This window comes from Phyllopteryx taeniolatus, chromosome 4 (genome assembly GCF_024500385.1).
Source record: "Phyllopteryx taeniolatus isolate TA_2022b chromosome 4, UOR_Ptae_1.2, whole genome shotgun sequence".
Taxonomy (NCBI): Eukaryota; Metazoa; Chordata; class Actinopteri; order Syngnathiformes; family Syngnathidae; genus Phyllopteryx; species Phyllopteryx taeniolatus.
Window position 1 is genome coordinate 31,088,880 of NC_084505.1, and position 25,605 is coordinate 31,114,484.

Here is a 25,605-nt window from a genome sequence, read left to right on the forward strand (position 1 = left end):
AGCTCGTCATGTTGACTTTAGATCTCATTGTGACGGATTTATAGCTGATCATGCTGCCTTTAATCTTATCACGATGTCTTTAAATCACGTCCTGTCGACTGTAAATGTTGTCCGTCGTACACACACACAATACACAAAAATTGATTTTAATTTTTTTCTTAAAAGAGAGGAAATATAGGTTTTATTTGTCCCCAGCAAAACACGTCTAGTTTAGAACAGACTCCGACATGTTTGGTCTGTTTTTCAATCATCAGCATGCAGCCAGCTCTGTTTGCTTTAGCGCACTTCTAATTGAATGAGCTGAGCGTTGGTTTTCAACGTCTCCTTCAACGGGCTGTGCAACTAATTGAAAAGACAGCGAAAACAAAAACAAACAAACAAACAAAAACCTGGACCAATTTTCACTGCCAAGTCGCAAATTTTACGGGAAACTGATATGTTCATCGGCTTGTTTCTATTTGCTGCGAGTCCTCGGTAAGCGTGTTTTTCCCCGGGAAAAAGCTGGCTAATGAGCGTCTTTCCCAGCCTCCGTGGAGTGACCTCAGCCTCGGAGCGACCTTGCCTCTCTGGTAATTAGAGGTGCATTCAAGCCGCAGAGCCGGAGGTTGAGGTTAAGCTCATCACACCCGCGGTAACGCCGCTAATTTAGCGACGTCGGCCACAGCTGCGAAACTGACAGTTTCACTGCATGTCCGCAGACTGGCTTGACTCAGATATGTAAACCAACAGGCCTGTGGTTGTTGTTGTTGTTGTTTTTTCTTCTTTTTTTGGAAGGCATGTAAAAGGAGCCACAAGTAAGTAGAGACCGCTGGAGCAGTCATTAGCTGTATATTCTGCTCATTTTAGTTCTTTATTGCATCCAATTGGCACTCGCACATCAACCCCCCCCAGTGAGCCTGCTAACCGTCTCTAATGAAGCCAATAACACTCACTCAAAGAAGAAGCCTTTTTTTATTTTTACTTTTTTTAAGGCATGCAACTGACATGGAAAGACAGAAAAGATCATAAATAGCAAAATAAATTCTAACATACTAATTAATTGCAAGAAGTCATACAGAATATTCATCAACTCGGCCCGGTTAGGAAATAATCTTTGCCGACGTGCACTACTGTTTGTTTCATTCACGTTTCTTTATTTCATAATTGAACGCCCTTGTTTGCTTCGATTTAGGCAAAATCCCCCAATGTGCAATCTTTCTGTCAGCGGGTGATAAAACTGTAGTCTGATGATGATTGCATGAGTGATGCAAATAAAGAGTTGCGAAAAACAGATTGCCAGGAGCATTATCAAAAACAATGAATTGCGGTTTGACAGTGGCTCATTGTGGTGTGGACTCATTACCACCCTGTAAACGTGCATGTCATTGTGCTGCAATAATTAGTTGCAAAAATAAATTACAGCCGCCTCATCCTGTAGACATCTCTTCATATTCAGCACTCAAAATTATCAGGCCATTTCAGCCGAGTTCTGTATCAATTCAAGTCTAATACGAATAATAAAACGGCACCCCGCAATCAGCTTTAAAGTATTGTCCACAGCAGCTTATTACATCTTGTTTTTCTATTTAGAAAAATTATATTTTGAATTACTTGATAACATCTGTAAAAAAATGAATAGATAAGGAATTATGGGTTATTTTAATAGTTTACTCCACTTTACAACAGTTTTCTTTTTAAATGGGTCAATAACTATGTTATAACACGGTTGTAAAGAATTCATAAACAATTACAAATTACACAAAACTGCCAAGGATTCAGGTTTACAAAGTGTATTTTAAAGATGGTAATGATGACCTAATGTGTATGTCAGTGATTTTCAAAGTGTGGTACGCATGCTCTCTTTAGCGGTATGAGAAATAATGACTGAATTAAATACAAATATAATTTTTACAACATTGAAAACATGAAATACAAGCAAAAATATTAGAATGACGGTTTTAGCTATACTGTACATACAGCCTGTTGTTTAAAAAAAAAAATACAGTATAGTATTTTGTTTAAGTACAGCTCAGTTGTATTTAACTTTTCAGTACAAAACAGTATATTTGCATTTAATCTTTAAGAACTGTTTGTTTTTACACAATTATCCATCCATCCATCCATCCAATTTTTTTTTTTTACTTAACTTTTATGTGCAATACATTTTAATTGAACTATTGTTTCAGTACAGTTTTGTTTCTTACATTGTGTTAATGTTCACATATTTTTGTTGTCATTTGGTGTAAAAAGTTTGAGAACTGCTGGTGTCGATCGTGATAATAGTAGTAGTAGTCGTAATAATAAGAATGTATTATAAAACAACGTTTTTTTTAACCTGACATTTATTTGACACAAAGCCACAAGCACGTCAGTATGATTGTGGAAAACACCACTACCCGTTTGACTGCTTTGTTATTCAAATGTGACCTGCAAACTCTCTGTAATTACGAGTCTGTATAAACTGAATTAACTCCGCTATTAACACCGGACACACGAGTTTGACATCTTCCCCACAATACGCCAAGGCCGCGTGCACCGTGCGTTAAACGGTCCGTATCTTCCCCCCACTCTGTCGCCATGCGGGGGGCTAATCAGGTCTTCTTCTCTCCAGCCAAGCCACACAGAGGCACCACAACAAAGGAGGGCCTAATGGCTTCCAATTTCCCGCATTAGTGCCCATTTAATGGCTGACCTGCCCTCTCGTTAGGCGGCGCAGCATGGGCGCACACACATGCGCACAGACTAACACATCCACAAAGCCTCGGGCCCCCTTCCACTCCACTCTGAGTGGCATATTCGTCCGGCCCATGTTCAGCGGTGCAACCACTTGCTGCGTAATCGCGACTCTTTTTGTGCACATGAGCGTCAAGGTGTGACAGGTTAAAGCAGGGCGAAAGTCTTCCTCTCTTCCAACTGCTTTTTATTCTCCTGGGGAGTGAATTCCGAGATGAAATGCGCATGAAGTTTTGTAACGTAAAGAAGTCACCGGAGTTCAGGAGATTTGTGACGTATCTGTACTTTGTTATTTATATTTCTGGCAACCTTCACTTTTACTCCACTCTATTCCTGAAGTGAACTGTGTACTGGGACAACATCATTTTTTTTTCATACAGTATACGTTAAGACTGTCTGACCTGACAGTAGAATATGATTCAAATGATCTTTTGAAAAATCATCTGTCTCTGGCCTGCTCACACAACATCACCAGTAGCAGATAACGACCAAGACCACTACAGTGGTGAACTCCACGGTTGTCGTTATGTAAAAAACCTGCGGTCAGATTTAAAGGACTTGTTCTCACCCATTGCCGTGAAAGATGCTTCCTACAGAATTAAGTGCCTCTTATAACTAACTACCTAAAGTGACAGAAATATTGACATTCAAAAACTCCCCGTCCACCCTGGTTGATTAAATTAATTTATATTAATCCAGTGAAGTCAAAACATCAATGTTCTTTTTTATCATGAGCTTGCCTAAATTGGATCATAAGCCAACTAAAGTGAAATAAATAAATAAATAGTAATGCAATTTTAATACATAAAAACAATCAAAATTCGAACCACTCTTCTCTTAAATACTTACACTTCCAAGACTTAACTATCAAAGTTATTTTTCTTTAGTTACTATTAAATGTAGTTAATGCACAGTAATATTCTACAAGGTGACTTGTGACCAACAGTTATTTTCTTTTTTTCTAGTACAGCCTACTCTTAGTACTTTTACTGAAGTATCGCTTTCAGGTACTTTATAGTGCGAAGAAGGAGAAAGTGGCCCGTTGAGAGGGCTCACACGGAGGGGCTCGGGTGGAGGGCGTCGCGCCTATGTCGCCTATGCCATAAAAATGCCATGGCTGGAGGATGACATTGGCAGCTCCCATTCAGGACAACGGCCCCCTCGAGGGTGAATAAAGATTCCTCGGGGCCTGTCGGGTCCCCTCAACAACAATGGTCTGCGGCGAGAGCAGCTGTCTTAATAGTGTGAGGACTGACAGCTTTGACAGCATCCGAAGCCGGAGACAACGCTCCGCTGTGTGATAACATAATACGAGCTAATCGGGTCAGACAGCCGGCGAACGCGTCGTGTACGTTTCCGCGCGAGGCTGAGCTTGCGAGTGGTTTGGCAGACACCATGACACCTCGATGCTCAGGAACCTGATGTGAGAAAACGGATGTCGCGGCATCACGGAGGATCCTTCCTAAGTGGATTTACAGTTCCCGTGGCAGGAAAAAGCAAGAACCACTGCTGCTTTACAGGAGAGCGCTTGGCTGTTTATTGAGTGCCTGATCTGATAATCACAGTGGGGATCACTGGAGGCTTCCTCCTTGTGGAATAGTGGAATCACTTCTGCCACTTCCTCCACTCTCATTGTTTGACATCCAGCCATTAGCTAACCCTGTCACCTCTGTGCTCCACCTCCACAAAACACAGGGCAAACAGACAAGCAAGACATCGATCCAAATCTCTAAATCACCTCCAGTCTGTTTACACTGCGGGTTTGGTTTCTACGAGACAAGCCGATCCATAGTGTTTTGGCTTCAGATATATCCAGGCAGGTCCTCTAATGCTCCCTTGGCCCCGAGGGGTTGACAGGGATGGGCCGAAGCTGTCACCGGGAGACGGCGAGATTGCCTCATTCACGCACTTCAGCAACTGTGATTCACGCTAATCCCAGAGCCTTGCCAATTAAATCAACCACTGATCCAGGAACTTTAACAAAAGATTTTAGGCTGTCTTCACACTTGACAGGTTAAAATGGATGCTGGTGTTATTGCTCGTCTGTTTTTGCCTGGTGTGCAGCAAACAATGGGACCAAGACCGCAGACTGTGTTCACACTTGTCGGATGATAATCTGGATATATGGTGGATACATTTGGTCAGGGTTAGGGATAGGCGTTTAAGGGTTGAGGTTAGTTCTGGTGCGCAGCCAACAATGGGACTAAGGCCGCAGAGTAGGTCAATATTCAGGCTATGTGGTGCAACACATTTGGTCCGGCGTGCTTAGCGTTCACAATGGCGTACCGTATTTATCCATTTGTCAATTTTCTTTCGCAGTTGTTCCTCATTAGGGTGATCCCGGGCGACTTTAAGCGAGAGGCGGGGTATACCCTGGACTGTTTGCCACACAACCGCATTGCACAAATACAGTAGACAAATAACCATTCACGCTCACATTCACACCTATGGACAATGTATTTGGGATCTAACCCTCAATTAACTTGACATGCATGTTATAACATCACATCGAGGTACGAGTTTGCAGATTCTCCTGATCATCCAGGTCATGGTCATACACAAAAGTCAAACATAAGATAATGAGACTTCTCATTGATTGTTTAATAAATTGTCCTTCAGTTCAAAAGTGATCAGTTCTGAACTGAGTAAGTCCTGTCATCGAATATCATATTTAATGTGGATTGGTTATAAAAAACATTATATTCTCCTGATAACAAGCGGTAAAGCCATCAGCATGGTTTGACAGATGCTTTTTAATGTCAAATTGCCACATGTTGGGATTAGATTAGTTTAGGTCCCTCAGGAAAGAAAGACCTCAGATGTTCCTCAAATGATCTTCTGGGGGGAAAAGGCACATTTCACTGTGGTCAGAATAGCTTCTTCTTTTATTCTCTCCCTACAGGAAGCGAGAGAATGTTTTGTGGGAAGGCGACACTCCCTGCTTTACTTTGGGAAATGTTCCCATATTGGATTGACGCATCCTTGAGGATAAACAGATGAGTCTGGGATTAGGGACAAGATAGGAATGCTTACTTGGATGTCTTTTCTGCCGCGTTTATGGTTACCACACCCTGATGAAATATACTTTGGACAAAATATCTTGTAACGTATGAGAAATTTTGACAAGGATGGACTTCTGAAAAATCTCTAAATCTCTTGATTAGGTTAGGTTACTTTCTTTGTTCATCATTAAGGCCCAAGTACCTGGCAGTGTGAAAACCCTCTTGGAATCGCTAATTATTGTTCAGTTTTGGTAACCTCAACATGCCCAACAACTTTATGTGTACCTTAGTAAAAAGCTATGTATCTTAGGGTTCCCCAACACGACTCCCTAAAACGCACTGAGTAGCGCCCAATGGAAAGTTGCACAGAAAATAACCCTAATACCGGTTCCGCCTGGAGGTTGGCCATTTTCGTTTCAAGAAACCATCAAGGGCAATTTTCTTGGGTGATAGCGTGTGGGCTGTGCATACAAGCAAGGTTTGATGACTCACCATAAAAACACCAAACTGTAGTAACTATTCAATAGTGCCCTGTAATTGCAGAAATGTCTAGATAAAACAACTGCTCCTAATGCTCCTAATTTCTTTCAAACTCCGGATAATCGCATGAAATCCTCCATCCAGGACACCTTCCAATTTTGGGGAAATCCGGGGGCCCAACTACGACTCAACCGTATTCCAGTGTCGGCTCATTTTAACAACTACAACACCATGACCAAGCACAGCAAGTTGAATTCTTCTTCAAACTTCAATCAGACCACCTAGACTCCTTCGTTAAGGTCATATTTCTGAGCTACTACGCTTCTGAAACCTCCCTTAGGGCACATTTCCGTAGAGTTCACTTCAGATTGGATCGCAGCATCAAATTCTGTTCCAAATTTCAACTCTGCAGAATGGAACAGTTGGACAAGAAGAAATTCTTTGTTTAGGAGAAAGTGAATTCTCCGTAGACTAGTCAAGTGCAGTATCTCTAGAGCCATCCCCTTTAGGTACCATAACAATGTGTTTGTACCGTGACGGTAGTGTGACAAAAAGCAGTACAGATCAGAAAGGCAAAATAACGGTACCAAACGTCAAGTTTAGCCCACTTTCTCATTTCCACCAGGGGCCAACTGTCCCTTCCCCACTGTGAATGTCATTCGTAAGTGGTACTGTGGCAACTGAGACAAATAGCTCTGTAAATCTTTGCAAAGAGGCACAGAGGAACACGTTGAAATGGAAAGGAAAAGAAATAAATCCCACTGACTAAGGGTTTAATGGTTTGAGGTTCCGTCGACTGGCTGGCACGCGAGCTTTTGTTGCCATTCCACAAGCTGACAGTTGATTTCAGTCGGTTGGACAGACGGTTTTCTATACTGTTAGTCAGAAAGTCAAGACAAATCAGTACCTGCAATCACTAATCATATCTTACAAGCTTGTTTCATGGAGGTCAGGGGTGTGCATGAGCTGTACATCGTTGAATCTTTGCCACTAAGTCAAGCATACATCGAGATGGGTAGGAGTGACCAGGAAGCTGTCGTGGGGCCATAAATCTCAAACCTCATAGCACAAATCATTCTGCGACACATTTATCGCTCTTACATTTCCCCCCCCCCCATATTCTTATCAAATCGGACTCACCATCTCCCCTGAATTCCTCAACATCCTTCGCTTTACGAAAGGAAAGCCATCAGTGTATGAGAACAGAACCGGAGTTCTGCAGGGTGCAGCCGGTTTACCTTCATCCAGATTGCTTCTGACACTGATGGAGAGGAGATATTTTGGCTCCATAACAATATTTACTGCGTTTCCCTGTGCCCAGTACCAATTTAAATATTGCCAGCAAAAATCAAGGCACACAGTGTACGACCACTGCTCAAAGGACATTGTTGGTACTTGGAAAAGTAGCCCTTCGTCGTAATAGTAGTGAAAACTGTATGTAGTATTTCACATTTCCCGTAACCCAATGTGACACTTGCGACTTGGGCAGGAAGGATACAGTTGAGGAAGGAACATGAAGACCGTTGTGATTTCGGAAACCCAAAACCTCATTGTGATTGAGTCATTGCAGGAAAGCCATTAGTGAAAGGAGGCGTGCTCTTTTCCACAATCAACAAATGGCTTCAACACAGAAGAGGAAAGGTAGCCTTTTGCAGTAAAATGCAGATTTGTCACACCAATAATGTGATCGTAGTTGTATTTTTCTATGTATCAGTTAGCAAAATTCACATTGTGAATTAGATATATTTTTCCAAATAGAACGATGAATTTCCCCAAAAATCAGCTGGGATAGGCTCCAGTTCAACCAGGAACCTGGAGGGATGAATTTGATTTATTTTAAATATACAAGGTGTCCCCAAAATAACTACAATATGTCCTCAAATAGTGTACAGACAAAGGTATTGTGCTTCAAGTAGACATCTTCCTTTTCCTTTTCACGTGTAAGCGTAATTACCTCAGCCTATTTGAACTCTGTTGCTGACCAAAACAGCAGCTCCTTCCAAAACATAAAGCCTTTCAGAGAACTTAAAATGATCTTGCATTAAATGGCAACGGTCACATTTAACAGTGATTAGTGTTCAAATAATTATTTGTACAAATAAAGGCGGTGGCATCATAGAGCCGCCATCAGCAGTTAAGAAATGAATGCACACGATCACAATTAAAATGCATCATTTGAAGGGTAGTGTTTGTTAAAATCCATTTAATTTGCCAAAAGTAATCAACTCCACAGACATTGTTTAATTGTTTAATTGTTTTTGTTGCCTGTTTTAAACTGATGTTTATTCTGGCCTGTGTGTCGCTGATAACACAAAACAACAAAAGTTGCAAAATTGTGACTTCAAAATAGCATTTTTCTTTTGGAATTAAATTCATCTTTGAATGAAAAAAAACAAAAAAAAACGTCAAATAGCTCATATAATCAGTGGGTAAAGAACATTTTCTAAAGTTAAACGCCCATCCAAGTACTGTGACCAGTATACACTGACAGTTAATTGTAAGTGACTATGTAAAATCAACCTCCATGTGTTTTAAATAGTTGTCTATGTTTTCTCTGGCAGCAGATTGACAGTAACTACGAAATAATTGTTCAGCTTTTTAGGCCAAAAACATTTTCTGCAATTATCAAATAGGCCACTTAAGCATTATCTGATAAGAATTAAAAAAAAAAAATGCATTGACATGTCAACACTTATTTTTCAACATCATTGCATCACATTTGTAAAAGACGTCGTTTCAACCCATCTGTCTAAATGTCAATGTGTGTTGTACTCCAAAGTGCATTTTTGTTTCTGTCAAATATGAACCTCCAGTGTGTTGGCGCAAGAGGTGTCATTTTCAATCGGGTCAGCATCCATACACTGGCCACTGTTATTCTTTTCCTTCTTTCTATCTTTGTTTGCCATCGCTCCATTCTTTATTTTTCTACTGACCTTGTTTGTTATTGGGACTCCGGGTTCATTTCATTTCCCGCCCACTGCTTTGGAAAACCTTTGCAGAAACCCAATACTGTCTGTCTAGGTTAAAACCACAACTGTTCAACTAAAAACCCATAATGTGGACTTGCTTACAAGTGCAGCCAAAATGATTCATACCCTGGCCACATTTGGACTTAATGTTAATTTTGAATTGTTGAATCTGTAACTGACATGGCCACATTAAAATGTTTTCAGTCCTTTTTGTAGCTCTGTGTGAATCGCATCAACATTTCTGGGTTGTTGTTCTGTATGAGGCGGCACGGTGGCCGACTGGTTAGAGCGTCAGCCTCACAGTTCTGAGGACCCGGGTTCAATCCCCGGCCCCGCCTGTGTGGAGTTTGCATGTTCTCCCCGTGCCTGCGTGGGTTTTCTCCGGGCACTCCGGTTTCCACCCACATCCCAAAAACATGCATTAATTGGAGACTCTAAATTGCCCATAGGCATGACTGTGAGTGTTGTTTGTTTCGATGTGCCCTGCGATTGGCTGGCAACCAGTTCAGGGTGTACCCCGCCTCCTGCCCGATGACAGCTGGGATAGGCTCCAGCACGCCCGCGACCCGAGTGAGGAGAAGCGGCTCAGAAAATGGATGGATGGATGGAAGTTCTGTATGACTGGCACCATGGTGGAATGAGCTGGCAATATTCCACCTTGGGAGGTAGTTTCAGAGTCATAACATAAACCTTCACTACCTGTAAAAGCTGTCGTTCGTCTACCTTTTTCCCTCAAGGTCGCTGTTTTGTATAAAAGGCACCAAAACTGAATGGCTGCAATTTATATATGAGACCTTCAACATAGTTTATTACAACAAGGAATTTATTTTCATATACTCTTTCTATTTCAGTGGAATTGATCATGATTTCTGCCTGTTTTTTAATCAGTACAGTGCAAAAAAAATATAAACTTAGTTTTGATTAAATTAAGTGATACTACATTAATATCAAACCAATTTGTTTGTGTATTTAATTCATTTTCCACAGTAGTCAGAATTTGTTCTAGGTTTTTTCCCCTGAGTTAAAGAGAGTTGTGTCATCAGCAATAAGACATTTGAAAGCTTTGGAGATATTACAGATATCATTACTATATAGTATGAATACTTAGGGGCACAACATTGAGCCTTTGGTAACCCCATAAGTGATCTTTAATTAATTTGAATATTCATTATTAAATTGCACATATTGAAATCTGTCATCAAGTAACTTTTCATCCACCTGTATGTCAGACCTCGTATGTATTTATCTCTCTATTTTTTTTCATTAATATACTATGATCAAAAGTCTATAAAAACTGCCAGAGGTGAATTCTTTATTGTCTCTGTTCGTGGATATTCCCTCCACCAGGTCCATGAGTGTGCTCAAGGTGGACCTTTTTGCTCTAAAGCCAAACTGGTTTTCACTTAAAAAGTCCATTTTGGAAGTGACTCCTCACTATTATCTCATAAGACAAATATTACCTTTAATGACTCAATTTCCTTATAATTTCCTTATCGCCCCAGCCCCGTAATGAGGTTTCCTTTGTTTACTTTGTCATCCTCTGGTGTGGACCACTGGAGACCACTGTTATTAGAAGCAGCCAGGGACTCATGTGGGAAACTTCAACTTAAAAGCACACATTACCACACATGTACAAACACACACACACACACACACACACACTCAGAAGCAGCACTGGAAGTTATTTAAATAACGCTCACTGGTAGCACGATGAGTAAAAACCCCCTCTCTTCCGTCGTTATTGCGCCCCCGCCCTGCCTCACTTCCCCTCTCTTCTTGTGCCTGCCACCCCACCACCCTACGGAGAAGCTCAATCAGCTGAAGCCAGCAATTTCTAAACTCCTATCTTGCTCTCTGTTGGACACTGAGCCTAATTAATTGGCTCTTTTGTCCCCAAAGAGGAGTGGGGGGATGCAGAGGCAGTGGGGAGGGGAAATATGGAGGGAAAGAGTAGAGAAAAGGAAGACAGCGTAGATTTTTTTTTCTCCTCTCGAGAGCCTCTTTCACAGATTCCACATATGTGGTGCGTCCTATTCGCCTGTGCCAAGGCAGGATTTTCACACAGTAACATGCTCTGATGCTACCTCCAAAATTCTCAGTTTACATTTGCACCCCCATTCTGTGTCAGTCACTTTCACAAAGCCCACTGGCAAATGGGAAAAGCCAGTTTTCACAGGGGATGTGAAAGGGGCTCGAGTCATAACAGTAAAGCCAGCATTTTTTTTCAGCTGTGTCTTTCACACAGAGCCGAGCAAAATGGGATAATTCTGCAGTTGGTTGTATTTTAGTTTTTTTTCTTGGGGGGGTTTCAATTCAATTTTCTTTCAATTTAATTACATTTATTTTAATGTTAAAAGTTAAAAAAAAATTATTTAGGAAAATATTTTTGGGGTTAATTAATTAATTTATTTGGTTAATTCACTCACCCAGACGAATTCAATGGTCCATGTTTATCTAGGCGGCACGGTGGACAACCGGTTAGAGCATCTGCCTCACAGTTCTGAGGACCAAAACCCGGCCCCGCCTGTGTGGAGGTTGCATGTTCTCCCCGTGCCTGCCTGGGTTTCGTGCCTCCCACATCCCAAAAACATGCATAGTAGGTTAATTGACAATTCTAAATTGCCCATAGGTGGGAATGTGAGTGCGAATGGTTGTTTGTTTGTATGTGCCCTACGATTAGCTGGGAACCAGTTCAGGGTGTACCCCGCCTCCTGCCCGATGATAGCTGGCATAGGCTCCAGCATGCCCGTGAACCTAGTGAGGAGAAGCGGCTCAGAAAATGGATAGATGGATGGATGTTTATCTATAAAACACTCATTGGCAAGACCACCCATTCCAGCTGTTTTATTAAACTCTTCCATCCCAAAGTCCGTATAACTTGTGGTCGATCGCCTTTTCGATTTTCTGCCCCAAAAACTGGAAAGCTCTGCAACGAATAAAACTCATGTCATTGATTTCAGTGTCATTGTTTAAAAAGTTCAGAGGGATACTGTACACGATCACTGGCCCTATATATTTTTTTTAACAATGTGCTATGAGGCAATGTAATGTATTATGTAAATATACATTAAATTTATAACGATCACATTGTGCAATTTGTTGTATAGTGGACCACCACGATTTGCAGGGAATAGGGACCGGCCCAGACGGTGAATAGTGAAAATCCGCAGATAATTGACGCCCATTGCAATTGCATTAGAAAATAAAAGCATTTTTTTAAACACAAAAATTATTGAACAAGCAGAGATAAACCAAAAAATAGATCCTCTGAGGTTTTATTCGTTTTTAGAATTGTATGGTGGTCCCTATCAAATGCAGTCGCGGGCCCTCCACAGCCCACAGCCCGTAGTTTGCACACCCCTGCGCCGTAACTTCAGTATTGAGCGAGCAGAGTAGAAAAGTGGGAAAAGAGTGGGACAAAGACAGAACGAGTAGGGGGCCGGAGGGGGTTAGGAACACTGATGAGCTCCCACCCCTTCACCCTACCATGTGTCGCTATCTGTGCGAGCTAATGAGTGATGGATTAACCTAGGATCACCCCTGGCAAATTGAGATGACCTGGCAAACTTTCGCCTCCAACCCCCCAAAAACCCCCAAAACAACTTGCATTCCAGTTCAACCAAAATGATGCAAGCAGTCATGTATATAACCGGAATGGAGACACACATCTTGTTTTCATGCAGCGTGCGTGTGCCGCAGTAGATGACGAGCGTGTGGGTCGGTATCCGGTGCTGACCTCTGCTGACCGCGACCTCTTTGTGCAACTGTAACATGAAAAGCAAACTACATGGATGACACACAAACACCACCAGGACTTGAAGGCATCCATGCCGACTGGGCGTTAAAAAAACCCTCATGACCTGAAGTGATAACACACACACACACACACAACCCTGAGCCTTGACTTATATGGGAAAGACAAAGCCATTGGTAATAAATTAGCCGGAGCTATTCACCATCACACACAAGGAATTCCAATGACTTTGTATTTATTTTTTTTTTCGAGTCAGCTTGTTTGACGCAAAAATGAAAGTTTGATGCGTCGCAGATGCATTTGCTTTATGTTCTGTGTGTGTGAGTGAGTGTGTGTGTGTTCATGTCTTCCTACGCCTGTAAGGAAAAACTTTTATCTGCAGACCTTGTGAGATATATTTTGGCTTATTACATTCTGATGCGCACAGTCAGTACAGTGGTGCTTTGAGAACTGAGTGGTCCCATGTATGGGTTTTTTGAGATATAACCATTTGGTTGATGTTTTGCTTTGACTTGAGAGCAAAAATTTGACATACGAGCGCTGTATGGTGGCAGTGAAGTCAACTCACTTTGCAACAACCAGCAGTTTGGCAAGTAGTAAACAGTTCTTTTTATTGCCACTCCCAATTGAAATTTACTGTAACAAATAAAATCAGTTTTGCGGTACTATAACAGATATTTGAACACAAACGGTGGAGCAACACGTACACATGAAATAACAAAACTCACAAATATTCTTCATCTTCTGCAAAGAACGGTTATTATTGCTGCTTACGAGTTGTGACATCTCATGCATATAGCTGTATGTCTGTATTATACTGCCCCCAGGTGGCCATGACTTGCACACCAGAAGGAGCAGCACAATTTCCACTATATTGAAGCAAAAAATGTGGCAGAAACTGTTTAATTCTTTACATTCTATTGAATTATGTCATTACTGTATGTTTTTAAAAATACAATATTATGGGAAAAAAGCTGAATGAGAGTGCTGCTTTAAATGTTTAATTTAAAGCTTTTGCTGAAATTAATGTACATGGCAATAGTACGAGAAATAGTAGAAGTAGTAGAGGAAAAATAGGTAGCAGTATTCGTAGAAGTAGTATTTAAAGAAGTAGAAATAGTAGTTGTACAAATACTATGAATAAATGATGTAGTAGTAGTGGGAGATTTTGTAGTAAGAGTAGAAGCGGTATTATGAGAAGTAGTTGCAGAAGTAGTAAAAATAATAGTAGTTGTTTAAAAATTAGTCATGGTAGAAGTAGTATAATAATAGTAGAATTAGTAGTAGTTGAAGTAGGAGTAGAGGTGCCATAAGAAGTAGTATTAATAGCAGAAGTAAAAGTAGTAAAGTTGTATAAAAGGTAGTAGTAGTTGTACTCGTATATGTAGTAGCAATTGAAGAGAGTTGTAGGAGTATAAAAAGTACCAGACTAAGTAGTAGATAAAGTAGTCGTAGTAGTAGTAGCAGTAATAGTATAAATAGTAAAGAAGTAGTATTAACAGTAGAAGTATCTGTAGTAGTCTTGGAAGCAGAAATATTGGTCTAAGTAGCAGAATAAGAAGCAGTGTTATGGAAGTAGTAGTGGTAGAAATAGTAGAACTAGTTGTAGTAATAATAGAAGTACACTTAGTAGTAGTAGTAGAGGTACTAGTAGAAGTCATATAAGTAGTAGTATTTATAGTACATATAGTAGAGCAGTGTAAAAAAAAGTTAGACATAGTAGAGGTTGCATGAGATGTATTAATAAGTCAAATAGTTGTCGTAGAAGTGTTAGTTGTAATAGTCGTAGTACTGAAAGTAGTGTAAGTGGTAGTAGTACTACCAGTAGTATTTTTAGTATTAATCATTTAGTTCCTATTGTTATTATTTGACTTGAGTGGGGTGCGTTGTGCTTGTGGAGCCAAAAGGAAAGCGTGTGGGGTGTGTGTGTGATTGTGTGTTGTTTCGAATAACACGAAGAGTGTTAAGCTAAAGCAACAGCACGGTGTCGCCGCCTGTAACCTCATCCAGCCATTAATCACACGTTGCTGCGTGGAGCAGCGGCCTTGCGGTCCCGACGGGCTTTCACTCGCACTCGGTGGTCCCGTCGGCGACTTGTGCGACTGTCGCCGGGCAGATGTTTGTCAGCGGCTCGGACCTTGCATCAAACTGTTTTATTTTTATCAGTGCTGCCGATGCTGTTTGAGGCCCATCAGCCACAAGAGGGGAACTGTAACAAGCTCGGCCACTGCCGCTCGTTTTTTAGTGTGTGCTGTGAGTGTGTCTGAATCATTGTAGAAATCAATTCATTATTATCCTCAATATTATATTTTGTACAGCTAAGGGGGTGTGGGGGGAAGCACACGAATGATAGAGTGTGGGCATAGATACGTGAGGTCCACCTGTGTGAGGTCCACCTGTGTGAGGTCCACCTGCGGTTATTAGCAGCTCATAGTGTATTTAATAATTTACATTATCTGACTGTCACATTTAAAGGGAATGAGAGGAGCCTCTTTGATTGGCAGCGAATGAAGTCGGCTGTCGACAAATCCGCCGGGGTGCGCCGGTCTGCAAAACCACCAGGCCGGATTTTCGCCGGTTTATGAAAATAGAGCCCATGATTTTAAAACACATACAAGGTATGTTGCACAAGTACGTTCATTGGCTTCCTTAGGTACTCAGCATGTGTTTGTGACTCAGCACAAGTGGCCGATTAGTTGCTTTGACGTTACGTAGCTCTGGAGGGTAAAACAGTTGTTTCCTATTTTAGCTCTAAATGTGGCAATTGTGTCATTTCAAGCCGGCCAGGGTCCCTCATAGAGATAATGAGTGAAAGTTACGGTACTTGTGAGTGTTAAGTGTGACCCCATCTACTTGTTATCTGGCGCTGAGTATTGATTACACACAAATGTTTGGAGCTCTCTCTCTCTCTCTCTCTCTCTCTCTCTCTCTCTCTCTCTCACACACACACACTTTTTGTGCCAAATCACAGCATGCATGCATCACCCGCCAAACCGCCTCATTCACACAATTTATTCATTACACATGTTAATGATATAATGTCAGAATATCAGTGTGTGTGCACGCTGTGTCCATGAAACTGCCTTGGACTTAACAGTTTGCAGCAATTCGGCTGATTTTCCAAGTGGATCCTAGTCATTGTTTGGGCATTTGTATGCATAAGAGTTGTCATTAACACACTAGCAGCTTACATTATAAAGATAGACTTCTTCACATATGTAGTTGGACAATGAGAAATGCCACAAAATAATCTCATGTTTTCCAGCACAAGAGCTGTATGTAAAATGCTGATGATATTGCCCATTTTTATTGACTGACAGTGGCAGAAATATTGAACAAAATGCATTTTATTCAAAATGTAGAAATGAATTGCCTGGAAGCTCACAAGTCAAATACATCAAATGTGGAACACTTTGGACTTGAACCAAAATGTTCTGTCCAAATATGCCTTGAAAATCAAACAAAACTTTGGTCAAATTCAGTTTAACCAAACCACATAACTCCATCAGACCAATATCCGCTAGTTTAATGCTAACATGAAATACAAAACACAATGGGCTGGCTTACAAAACTAGCATTGATGTTACGGTGTTATAACTCTTTTAAGCAACTTCTACATAAACGGTACAGCAACACATGTAGACCGACAACATAGCAATACAAATGCAAAAAAACTATTACTATTTTTTGCAGCTTACTTAGCAGTTGAGACCCTCTCTTTCGTGTATATACGTATGTATTATAATGCTCCCTAGTGGCCGAGGCGCACACACCAGAAAGAGCACAACGTCAGTGGGAACTGAAGCATGAAATCATGATGCACAAATTGTTAAATTCTTTACATTCTATTCAATTATGTTACAACTGTGTGTTTTTATGGAGTACAATACAGTAGAGTACAATTTTCATTAAACATTTTTTTTTTTTACAAATTTTGATGGTATTTCCATTCATTTCAATGGAGAGTTCACGGCTCCAATGTGAATGCCAATTACATATACAGTAATGTACAGTAGCCGAATATAGCACAGCGTAATGGCTAATGGCTAGCATGAGAATGACCGCAGAGGCTTGCCAGCAAACTGTTTCCTGTTCCCTCTACATTATGTGTCGAGTAAAGTGAGTTGTTTTATTTCATTTTAGTTTTATAGTTTTATTTTACAGTACTTAACGTTTCTTCATACTTGTGGCTGCTGATGATGAATGATGAAATACAAATCACTGACAATGTCAATCAAATGTTAATGTATTCATAAAAAACATTTTACAAAAGTTCCTGGAGATTTATGTCAAGAATAGAGAAAGATGGAGCCAAAGATCCCCTCGGGCACAATTATCGTCAGCATCTTCCAAGGGTGAGATGACCGCATTGTAAAAATGTGTCTTTACAATAACAACGTCGGTCTGGCCTTTGTAAAAGTTGAGTTCAAACACCAAGGAAAGGAGACAAGTACAAGTGGGAACATGCCAAGAGGTGACACGTAACACGTTTCCTTCAGTGGCAGCGTGGCTCCCTACCAAACTGTTTCCCCAAAACAAGGACAAGGTTCCATTGCTGGGCTGAACACACACACACACACTCACACACGTAGACTCCATTACGTGTTGCTTGTATACAAGTATGTGGGTCTCTGGAGAGCCTGTCCACCCATCAAGTATGAAATTATACACCCAAGTAAATCTTTTATCAGTCTATTTATGAAAATGTCTGTGAGTGGAGCTTTCTGCACCTCTGCCCTACTGTTACTTAAAAGTGAGGCTAATTTACATAACCACCGCCCCCACGCTGAATTTCTCCGCCCAAAAACATGATCAGCGAACTCGGGCAAAGGTCCACAGCCACTTTCAAGCTGCCAGAAACGCTATCATGCCGGAAACGCCCTCGCGCCGCATGGTTGGGACTCACTTGTGATCTTGTCAAAGCCAAAAGGTAAGCAGAGCTGCGCTGAGTTTGAGTTAAGCGGTAACTGACAACATTAGCTTCTGTGAAGCGGCACATACTTGATGGCTCGGTTAAGTAGTTGACACAGTAGAGGAACGTATTTCTATTTAGTCATGTGTCAGAGTCTAATGAATGAAGTGCTGCCTCCATGAGTGAAACTGATTTTATCAGCTTGTAAAAAACGTCTGCTTGCCTGTTCAACGCCCTAGCTCCACCCCTGATCGTCATGGTAATGAAATCAACACTTGCCATTGGCCCAGCAGTTTATGGGGCCCTCTCAAACAGGCTAATTTCAGCAAGACAAAAAATATAAAATTTGTCAAATGTTCTCTAACTGTTGATCCTTGGAGTATTTTGATGAAAGCATGTCACAGACATGTTAGGAGATGGTTTTAAATTGTGATAAAAACTCACAATGTGTCGCCTTTAAACTAAAAAGACAGTAAATTGAAGAGACACATTCAATTTTAGGGATTTCAATGTGGAATTTTATTTTATTTTTGTGTCTTATTGGACTGTTACCTACCTTTTGTCAACAGCAATGAGAATCCTAAAAAGCTGTAGTAACACAAACATAAATTTAACAAAAAAAAATTTGTCCTCTGCACTGCATACTGTATTAACTTAGTACTCCATTTCAAAGCCCTGCTAGGATTGATCCTCAGTGCAAAACTTCTATTTAATCAAAACCCAATTGCTTCTGGAATGAGCCTCTTGACAGCTCCAAAATTTCTGCTTGGGAGCGATCGCCTGCCTAAACACTGACATTAATTGCTTCAAGATCCTCCAGACGTCCACACGCCGCACAAAAGCAGCTAATTGTAACAGCCACCACTTTTATTTCATGCTAAATGATTTTGATCACGCGTCAGGGTCGTAAAAGTTGCAGTGCTCAATCACCAGCAGTATTTTGTTCAATAGGTGTTTGAGCCAGATGATAAAATACAGGATGCTTTTTTTTTTTTTTAATTAAAAAAAAAAAGAATGAAAAAAAATATATAAATTATGATGGGATGCTGGTCAGCTTCCTGTTTCTTGGATTTTGAAGCCATTTTTCCCATAGGAACTCACAGAAATAGAAATGATCCTTTGCTTTGTGCAGACGTCTGCAGGTTTCCGTGCTTGTGTTGATAGCCTTCAGATGTGGCTGCAGGTCTGGTTAATGTTTGTGCGCTTCATAAAGCAGCATCCCCCAGCTTCTAAAGCGCTGCCGTGATGCATTTTTCAGTCAAACAAAGCTGAGTACAACCTGACTTGACGTGTACTTTGCACTGCATTTTGCTCCTTCGCTAAGAAATCAACATATCCTCACGTGCGCCGTCGCCCCATTCAGGCACTAACTAGTGGATATAAAAAGTGTACGCACCCCGGTTCAACTGTCAGACCAAGACAACGCATTCTGCTAGAAAGCAAATAAGTGTCAAGAAAAGCCTACTAACAACAGCTGAACTTCATTTTCTGTTCATCAGAGGCACTTGAAATGGTGACAGGTGTGTGCTGACTCCCATTTAACATGAGTTTGAATATGATCGGTTCATTCTGAACACAGCCATAGCCACACTTAGGTGGTCGTGCGCACTTATCTCAGTGGTTTATTTTTACTTACGCTCTCGAAAAAATTGAATTTGAGTTGTACAGGTTATAGGTCAAATTGAATTTGTATATCACCCAGAAAAAAAAATAGCATTTGAGTAGGGGTGTGTAGACTTTATTTCCACTGTAGCTTCCAGCAAGAGGAAAACATCCTTCCCATTTTCACTCTTCTCTGTGTTTACAGCTCTTTTTTATAAATTGATGTTGTCCGCTGTGCAGACGATCCGCTCGGCCTTCGCGCGTCTCTTTTATCTCCCCACGCGGCTGACGGAAAGTCGAGCCGTGAGCCAGCGGTCTTCTGTACGCAACGGTGAAGCCGCGGTTTGCGCACTGTTTTACCGAATATTAGCAGTGGTAGGCAGGCTGTTTGCGAGAGGCCTGTGGCGCAGCTTGTTGCTAATTCTGCTGGGAAATTATACAAATGGTTGCTCTGAAAAAGCAGCTGTTGCCATCATGGAGCTTGAATATACCGTAACTCGAGACACAACTCTTAATCACTGATTAAACCCAGTGATTCTCAAACGTTTTACACCTCAAACGTTACTTGGCTCTCAAAGTACGACGATCTTGACCGAAATTCAAATACAGTACCGTAAGATGATTCTGATTCTTTATCCTGTGTATGTTACTGCTGCTTAATGAGCAGTTGTGACCGTCTTCTTCATGTTTACACATACAGTATGTATTATACTGCCCCCTGGTGGCATGTACACAAGAGGAAGCATAACATCAGTGGAAAGATACATGACATTTCTGTTCATTTCAATGGGGAAAGATGATTTTAGGTAAGAATGTTTTGGGTTATAACAAAAAAGAGATCCTAAGGCACCACCGTTTTGTTTTGAACGAGATTGAAACACTGAATTTTGAAGAAACTCCTGCCTATTCCCGGTTGGCTATTTATGAATCCACTTATTTGCATTTTTTTTCTGTACAATTCCGTGGCATTGCTCAGCAGTTCCTCTTAGAAGCCTTTCCTGCGCTGTGCACATTCAATAACCCAAATGGATTAAAAAAAAAAAGGCAGGGATGGGGTCGAGGTGCACGAGGGTCCTTCAAGATCCTTGTGGATGTAATCAGTAAAGTGCACTTGAATAAAGAGACGCTGAAGAATTTTTTTTTTGGAGAAGCGTGTGGAATGGATGGTGTGGTCCTAATCTGTTACAGTCGCACGATTTGGAGAGTATACAAATATAACGTTGCTAGTGCTCATATTATATTACGGAAATATAGATTAGAATTGGTAAAACACCTTGAAAAGGAATGATTTCAGTCGTGGTGCGGTGGCCGACTGGTTAGCGCCTCACAGATCACAGGTCATGGGTTCCGTTCTATTCTATTATATTCCTGTGTGGAGTTTGCATGTTTTGCATGTGCTCGTGTGGGTTTTCTCTGGGTACATAAAAAAAAAAAAACATGCATGTAATGTTCTTTGAACACGCTAAATCACAGGTGTCAAACTCACGGCCCGGGGGCCAGATGTGGCCCTCCACATCATTTTATGTGGCCCGTGAAAGCAAATCATGTGCAGCTACTTCATGTTTCTTGCTAAAATCCATTCCAAAATGAATAATGTTGGGATTGCATTTTTTTGTGACCAAACTATTTTTTTTCATAATTTGAAGAAATTGTTTTCCTTGACATCATATTTCAAAACTAGTTATCGCTAAAAAAAATTATGAGGGGACTATACATTTACTGAATATCGTTCCACTGTGATAATGGCCCTTTAAGGGAAACCATAACTACAATGTTTTACTTGTCTTTCAAACGACCATAGAGATTAAAGCCACCTTATACTGTATGGTTATGTATTAAGAAAGCATATTGTGACCTCCAGAATCAAACCCATTCTAAAGCTTCGGCGTAAACACACGTGATGACGGAGGAGCATGTTCAACACCTGCCGTGTGTCAAGTGGTGAGCGTGTGTGCGAACTGTCAAGCAAGATTTCATCAATTCACCTTTTTTGTTTTTTTGCTGCAGGGTGTGGCACAAATTTAAGAAAATACAGCAGTTTTTCATTTTTGAAATTCCCCGGGATGGCTAAAAACATACTGCTAATTGCAAATAATCACATGAACTATATTATTGTATTATGCATGTCATGTCATAAAAGAACTGCAATTAAATAGGCCTAAGAAATTGAATGAATAATGATCCAATTACTGGCACATATGAATGTTGACCTATAGCCAATGTCCTTTTATTTCCTGTGCAAAATAGCCAACTAATGTCTTATCACGACATAAATTACAGTATCATTGCCCATTCTTATTGGACATAAAAACATCATTAAGAAGTTAGCAATAATATTTTAAGCCTCTCTCAACCAGAGAACGATAACATTCTGGAGATTAATGTAATTTCCAAATATTGTTATTATTTTGTATTATTATTACAATTACGCTTATGATTATGATTATTGTTTTTGTTGTATCATGTGTTTTTAATGTAGCAAATAATTCGAACTGTCTTTGTTTTGTAATTGTTGAAAGATTCCCTCGATGGACAAAAAAAAAAAAAAAAAAACACTTCAATAGTCAGCCTGCATCAAATTGAATAAAAAGAATTTTGGGATTCCTGGAAATGGCTCGTTAACAGATGAAAAACTCAAAGAAATATATAATAATAGAACATCAGAAATGATTGGAATGATGATGATCCAGCTCCCCGTGACCCTGAACAGGGGAGAAAATGGCTGGCTGGATGAATAACAGAAATTACTGTTGAAAAATTGTTACCATACACTGCATATTCATATATACAGTAGATAAGTATGCTATATAATGAGTAACTCATTAATAATCATGATATTCATAATATTAATCATCATCATTTTATGAGTAACTGAGGAAGAAAATGGTCAAAACACAGCTTAACATAATACTATAAATCACTATAATGACAAATAATAAAAATGATGACAATAGTAATCATAAAAATAATAATAGTAATATTCTAATAATACTGCTTCGTAGTCCTGATGAATATTCCTATTTCTAAATGTTCATGCAATATGAGCAAAAATGTATTAAAATAATATAGAAGCTCTATAAATACACTACATAAATATATTTATATATAGTATATAAATAATTTATATCTAGTATACAAAGTAAAATATAATTTGATTAGTTTGATTACTGCTACTACGACCCCAATCATCATCATCATCATCATCATCATCATCATCATCATCATCATCATCACCTTATTCATATTAACGTTAGAAATAGCAGAAAAATCCCACTCCTGCTAATAATAGGCTATGACTAATGCAAGAATGATGATTCTGAATAATAATAATAATAATAATGGGTTGTTTTCTTCTTTAAAATTGCAGACCGAAATAAAGCGATTCAAGTCAAGTCAGGATATGAAAGAATGAAATGAGGTTGCGATTACTTCCAGAGAGAGAGGGAAGAGGGAAGAGGGAAGAGGAGATGGAATAAGACGCACTCACCGACGCACTCGTTGGCCTCGCGGGCCGTGGCCCTCTGCCACGGCCGGTCGTAGTGGAAGGGCTTGCACCTGTCGCACTCGGGTCCCGCCGCGTTGTGCTTGCACTCGCACACCAGCTGCCCGTCGCGGTCCTTGACGCAGCGGGACGCGTGTCCGTTGCACTTGCAGCGGCCGCCCACCTGCAGGTCGGACACGGCGTAGAAGTACGAGTCCCGCGCCAGCTCCGAGTCGTCCTCGTTCTCGTCGCCGAAGGTGTGCAGCCGGCTGAAGGTCACCCGGATGTCGGTGGCCGTCACCCAGTCCTGCAGGACCGGCGAGTTGTCGAAGTCGTGCGCCGAGGGCCGGCCGTCCAGCGTGCTGAAGGCGATGAGACCTCCGCTCAGCGGGAACATGTCCGTGTGCGAGTCCGTGCAGATGGCCTCCTGCTCGTTCTGCTTGGTGATCGCGGCGCGGTTGGGCTTGTTGTACATCTTTCGGCACTGGCTGGAGTAGAACTGGAAGGGCAGCCACGTCTTGCCGTAGTCCATGGACTTGGAGATCAGCATGGACTCGGGTCTCGGCGAGCAGAACTGCAGGCTGACGTAGGTCACCTCGAACTTCTTGCCCAGGGAGAGGCTGAGCGTCACGTTCTGCGGGTACTGGATGAAGTTGTCCGACTGCCAGCACGTCAGGTTGTGCGGGTTGTTCAGGTCGGTGAGGTAGGCCGGGGGCCGGTTCCGCTTGGGGTCGGACGCGTCGCACGTGTGGCAGTCGCGGCTCCGCTCGTCCGCCTTGTCCGCCGAGCTGAGCACGCAGTAGCGGGCCGCGGGCCGGCCGCAGGTGCCGGACACCTTCACCTCCTTGCCGAACGCCGAGTTGACGAAGTCCGGGATGCAGCGGCGCGGGGTGCCGTGCTCGTCGTAGCACGGGTCGGGCGGGGAGCTTTGAGCGGAGAAGAGAGGCGGGCCGCCGCCCGCCGTGCTCCGCAAGGAGGCGGCCAGCAGCACGGCGAGCGCGGCGTCCAGAGCCCGGAACATGTTCCCTGCGTGTCGGGTCCACAAGTGGCAGTGCTGCTGCTGCTGCTGCTGCTGCTGCTGGAGGAGGAGGAGGAGGAGGACATGCAGTCAGAGAGAGAGGAGGAGGGAGAAAGTTTGCTGGAGAGAGGTGCACATCAATTAATGACTCAACGCTTAGCAAGTCTTGATGGATGACACACTCTGTGCTTTTTATTTCTTCAATGAACCATTTGAACCATTTTTTTTTTTCATAGAGAAAATGTGTGCGTGTGAAACATTTTTAAAAATTTCTTTTAGATTATTTTTCGTCGTCAGACAATCGAATCTATTTCATTTTTGTTATAAATAAAATATATTTGATTATTTTGGGGCACAGTGATTATTTATTTATTTATTTTATTTCCTCTTTCACTGACAACCTTCCCAATTAACGCGGATATTTTACTTCTAAAGCCGTCAATGGCAGTGAACGTGTTAACGTAGACATTTCTTCATTTTTGTTAAAGAGAAGATATTTGTCATTGTTTTTCTGGCCATGCGAGAATGAAAACATTTTGTCGTAAAGAAAATATGTTTGCTCATTTTTCTTTGGTCATGAGACAATAAAAAAAAAGATGTATACATTTATTATATGTTTGTCATCAAGAAAATATTTGTAATAAATATTCTCAATTTTTCTTATTGAGATAATACAATATTTTTTGCAAAGTGAAAATTTGTTAATTAATATATTATTTTATTGTCATAGAGAAAATATATCTGATTATATTCTCATCAAAGAGAATTCTTTAAATGGATGTATATATTTCTTAATTTTGTACTCTCAAGAAAGTATTTGTGTTTTTTGTTGTCATGAGACAATTTCCAAGAAGAAAAAAATACATACTTTGTACTTTTTGTCATCAAGAATTTTTTTGTTGGGTTACTTTTTATCCAGGAGACAATTAAAGTCACTTTTCATGGTTTTGTATGAGCATCCAGTTACAGTTTACCAATGATGCAGCATCCGTATCAATGAGGACAATTAAGTGCTGGACAAAATGGATGCATGGATGGGAAAAAAAATATATACACGAGTGCAAGTAGTCTTTACATTAATTTGACCAACCAAACAAAAAATGTGCCACAAAAAGTAGCCACTTGACAGTTGCAATTGCATCACGTCCTATTAACTGAAGACCCCCTCAATACGGTGGCCCTTGAGGGTTAAAAAAGAAAAAAAGAAGCTCAAAACATGGACAGGGGATGGTAGGATAGAGTAAACCACTGCCTGTTTGAGAGTCCCTGATTGTCATAGCAGCAGCCTGCTACAAGGTCATTGTAATACATGTAATATAGTCTCTTTTTTTACAATGACGAATGCATACGTGTACGGGTGTGTGTAAACAGACATGAAGATGACAAGCAAACATATCGTGGCTTGTTACATATGGGCACTTGTTTTGGCTCACTTCCGTTCCGCACACTACAGCGGCCCTTGGGGGGTAGAAAAGAATTACTTCTCAACTGATGTTTATGTCGCTAACTTGTGTAAAAGGACGTAAACAAACATAATTTATACGTAACTCACTACTGCATGGCCTAACGTGAAATACGGTGGCCCTAAAGGGTAAAAAAAAAGGGAAAAAAAAGTGCTCTTGTGGTACAGACCCAAACCGTGGACAAAAATATATGGTCAACTAAAGTTGCCCGT

The 25,605-nt window shown here is 41.0% G+C and overlaps 1 protein-coding gene across 2 annotated transcripts in view; it reads right to left on the reverse strand.

Annotated features, from left to right (window-relative positions):
• The window catches only part of ntn1a (netrin 1a), a 53,315-nt gene extending 28,942 nt beyond the window's left edge, over nucleotides 1-24,373 (reverse strand). Inside the window, exon 1 of one of the 2 annotated variants that reach the window (XM_061771643.1) lies at nucleotides 22,919-24,373. In XM_061771643.1, coding sequence (XP_061627627.1) covers nucleotides 22,919-23,933 — 1,015 coding nt within the window. In that variant the 5' untranslated portion in view covers nucleotides 23,934-24,373. The remainder of the gene's footprint in view (nucleotides 1-22,918) is intronic. The other variant, XM_061771642.1, reaches the window with a different exon arrangement.
• Between the last annotated feature and the right edge of the window lie 1,232 nt (nucleotides 24,374-25,605).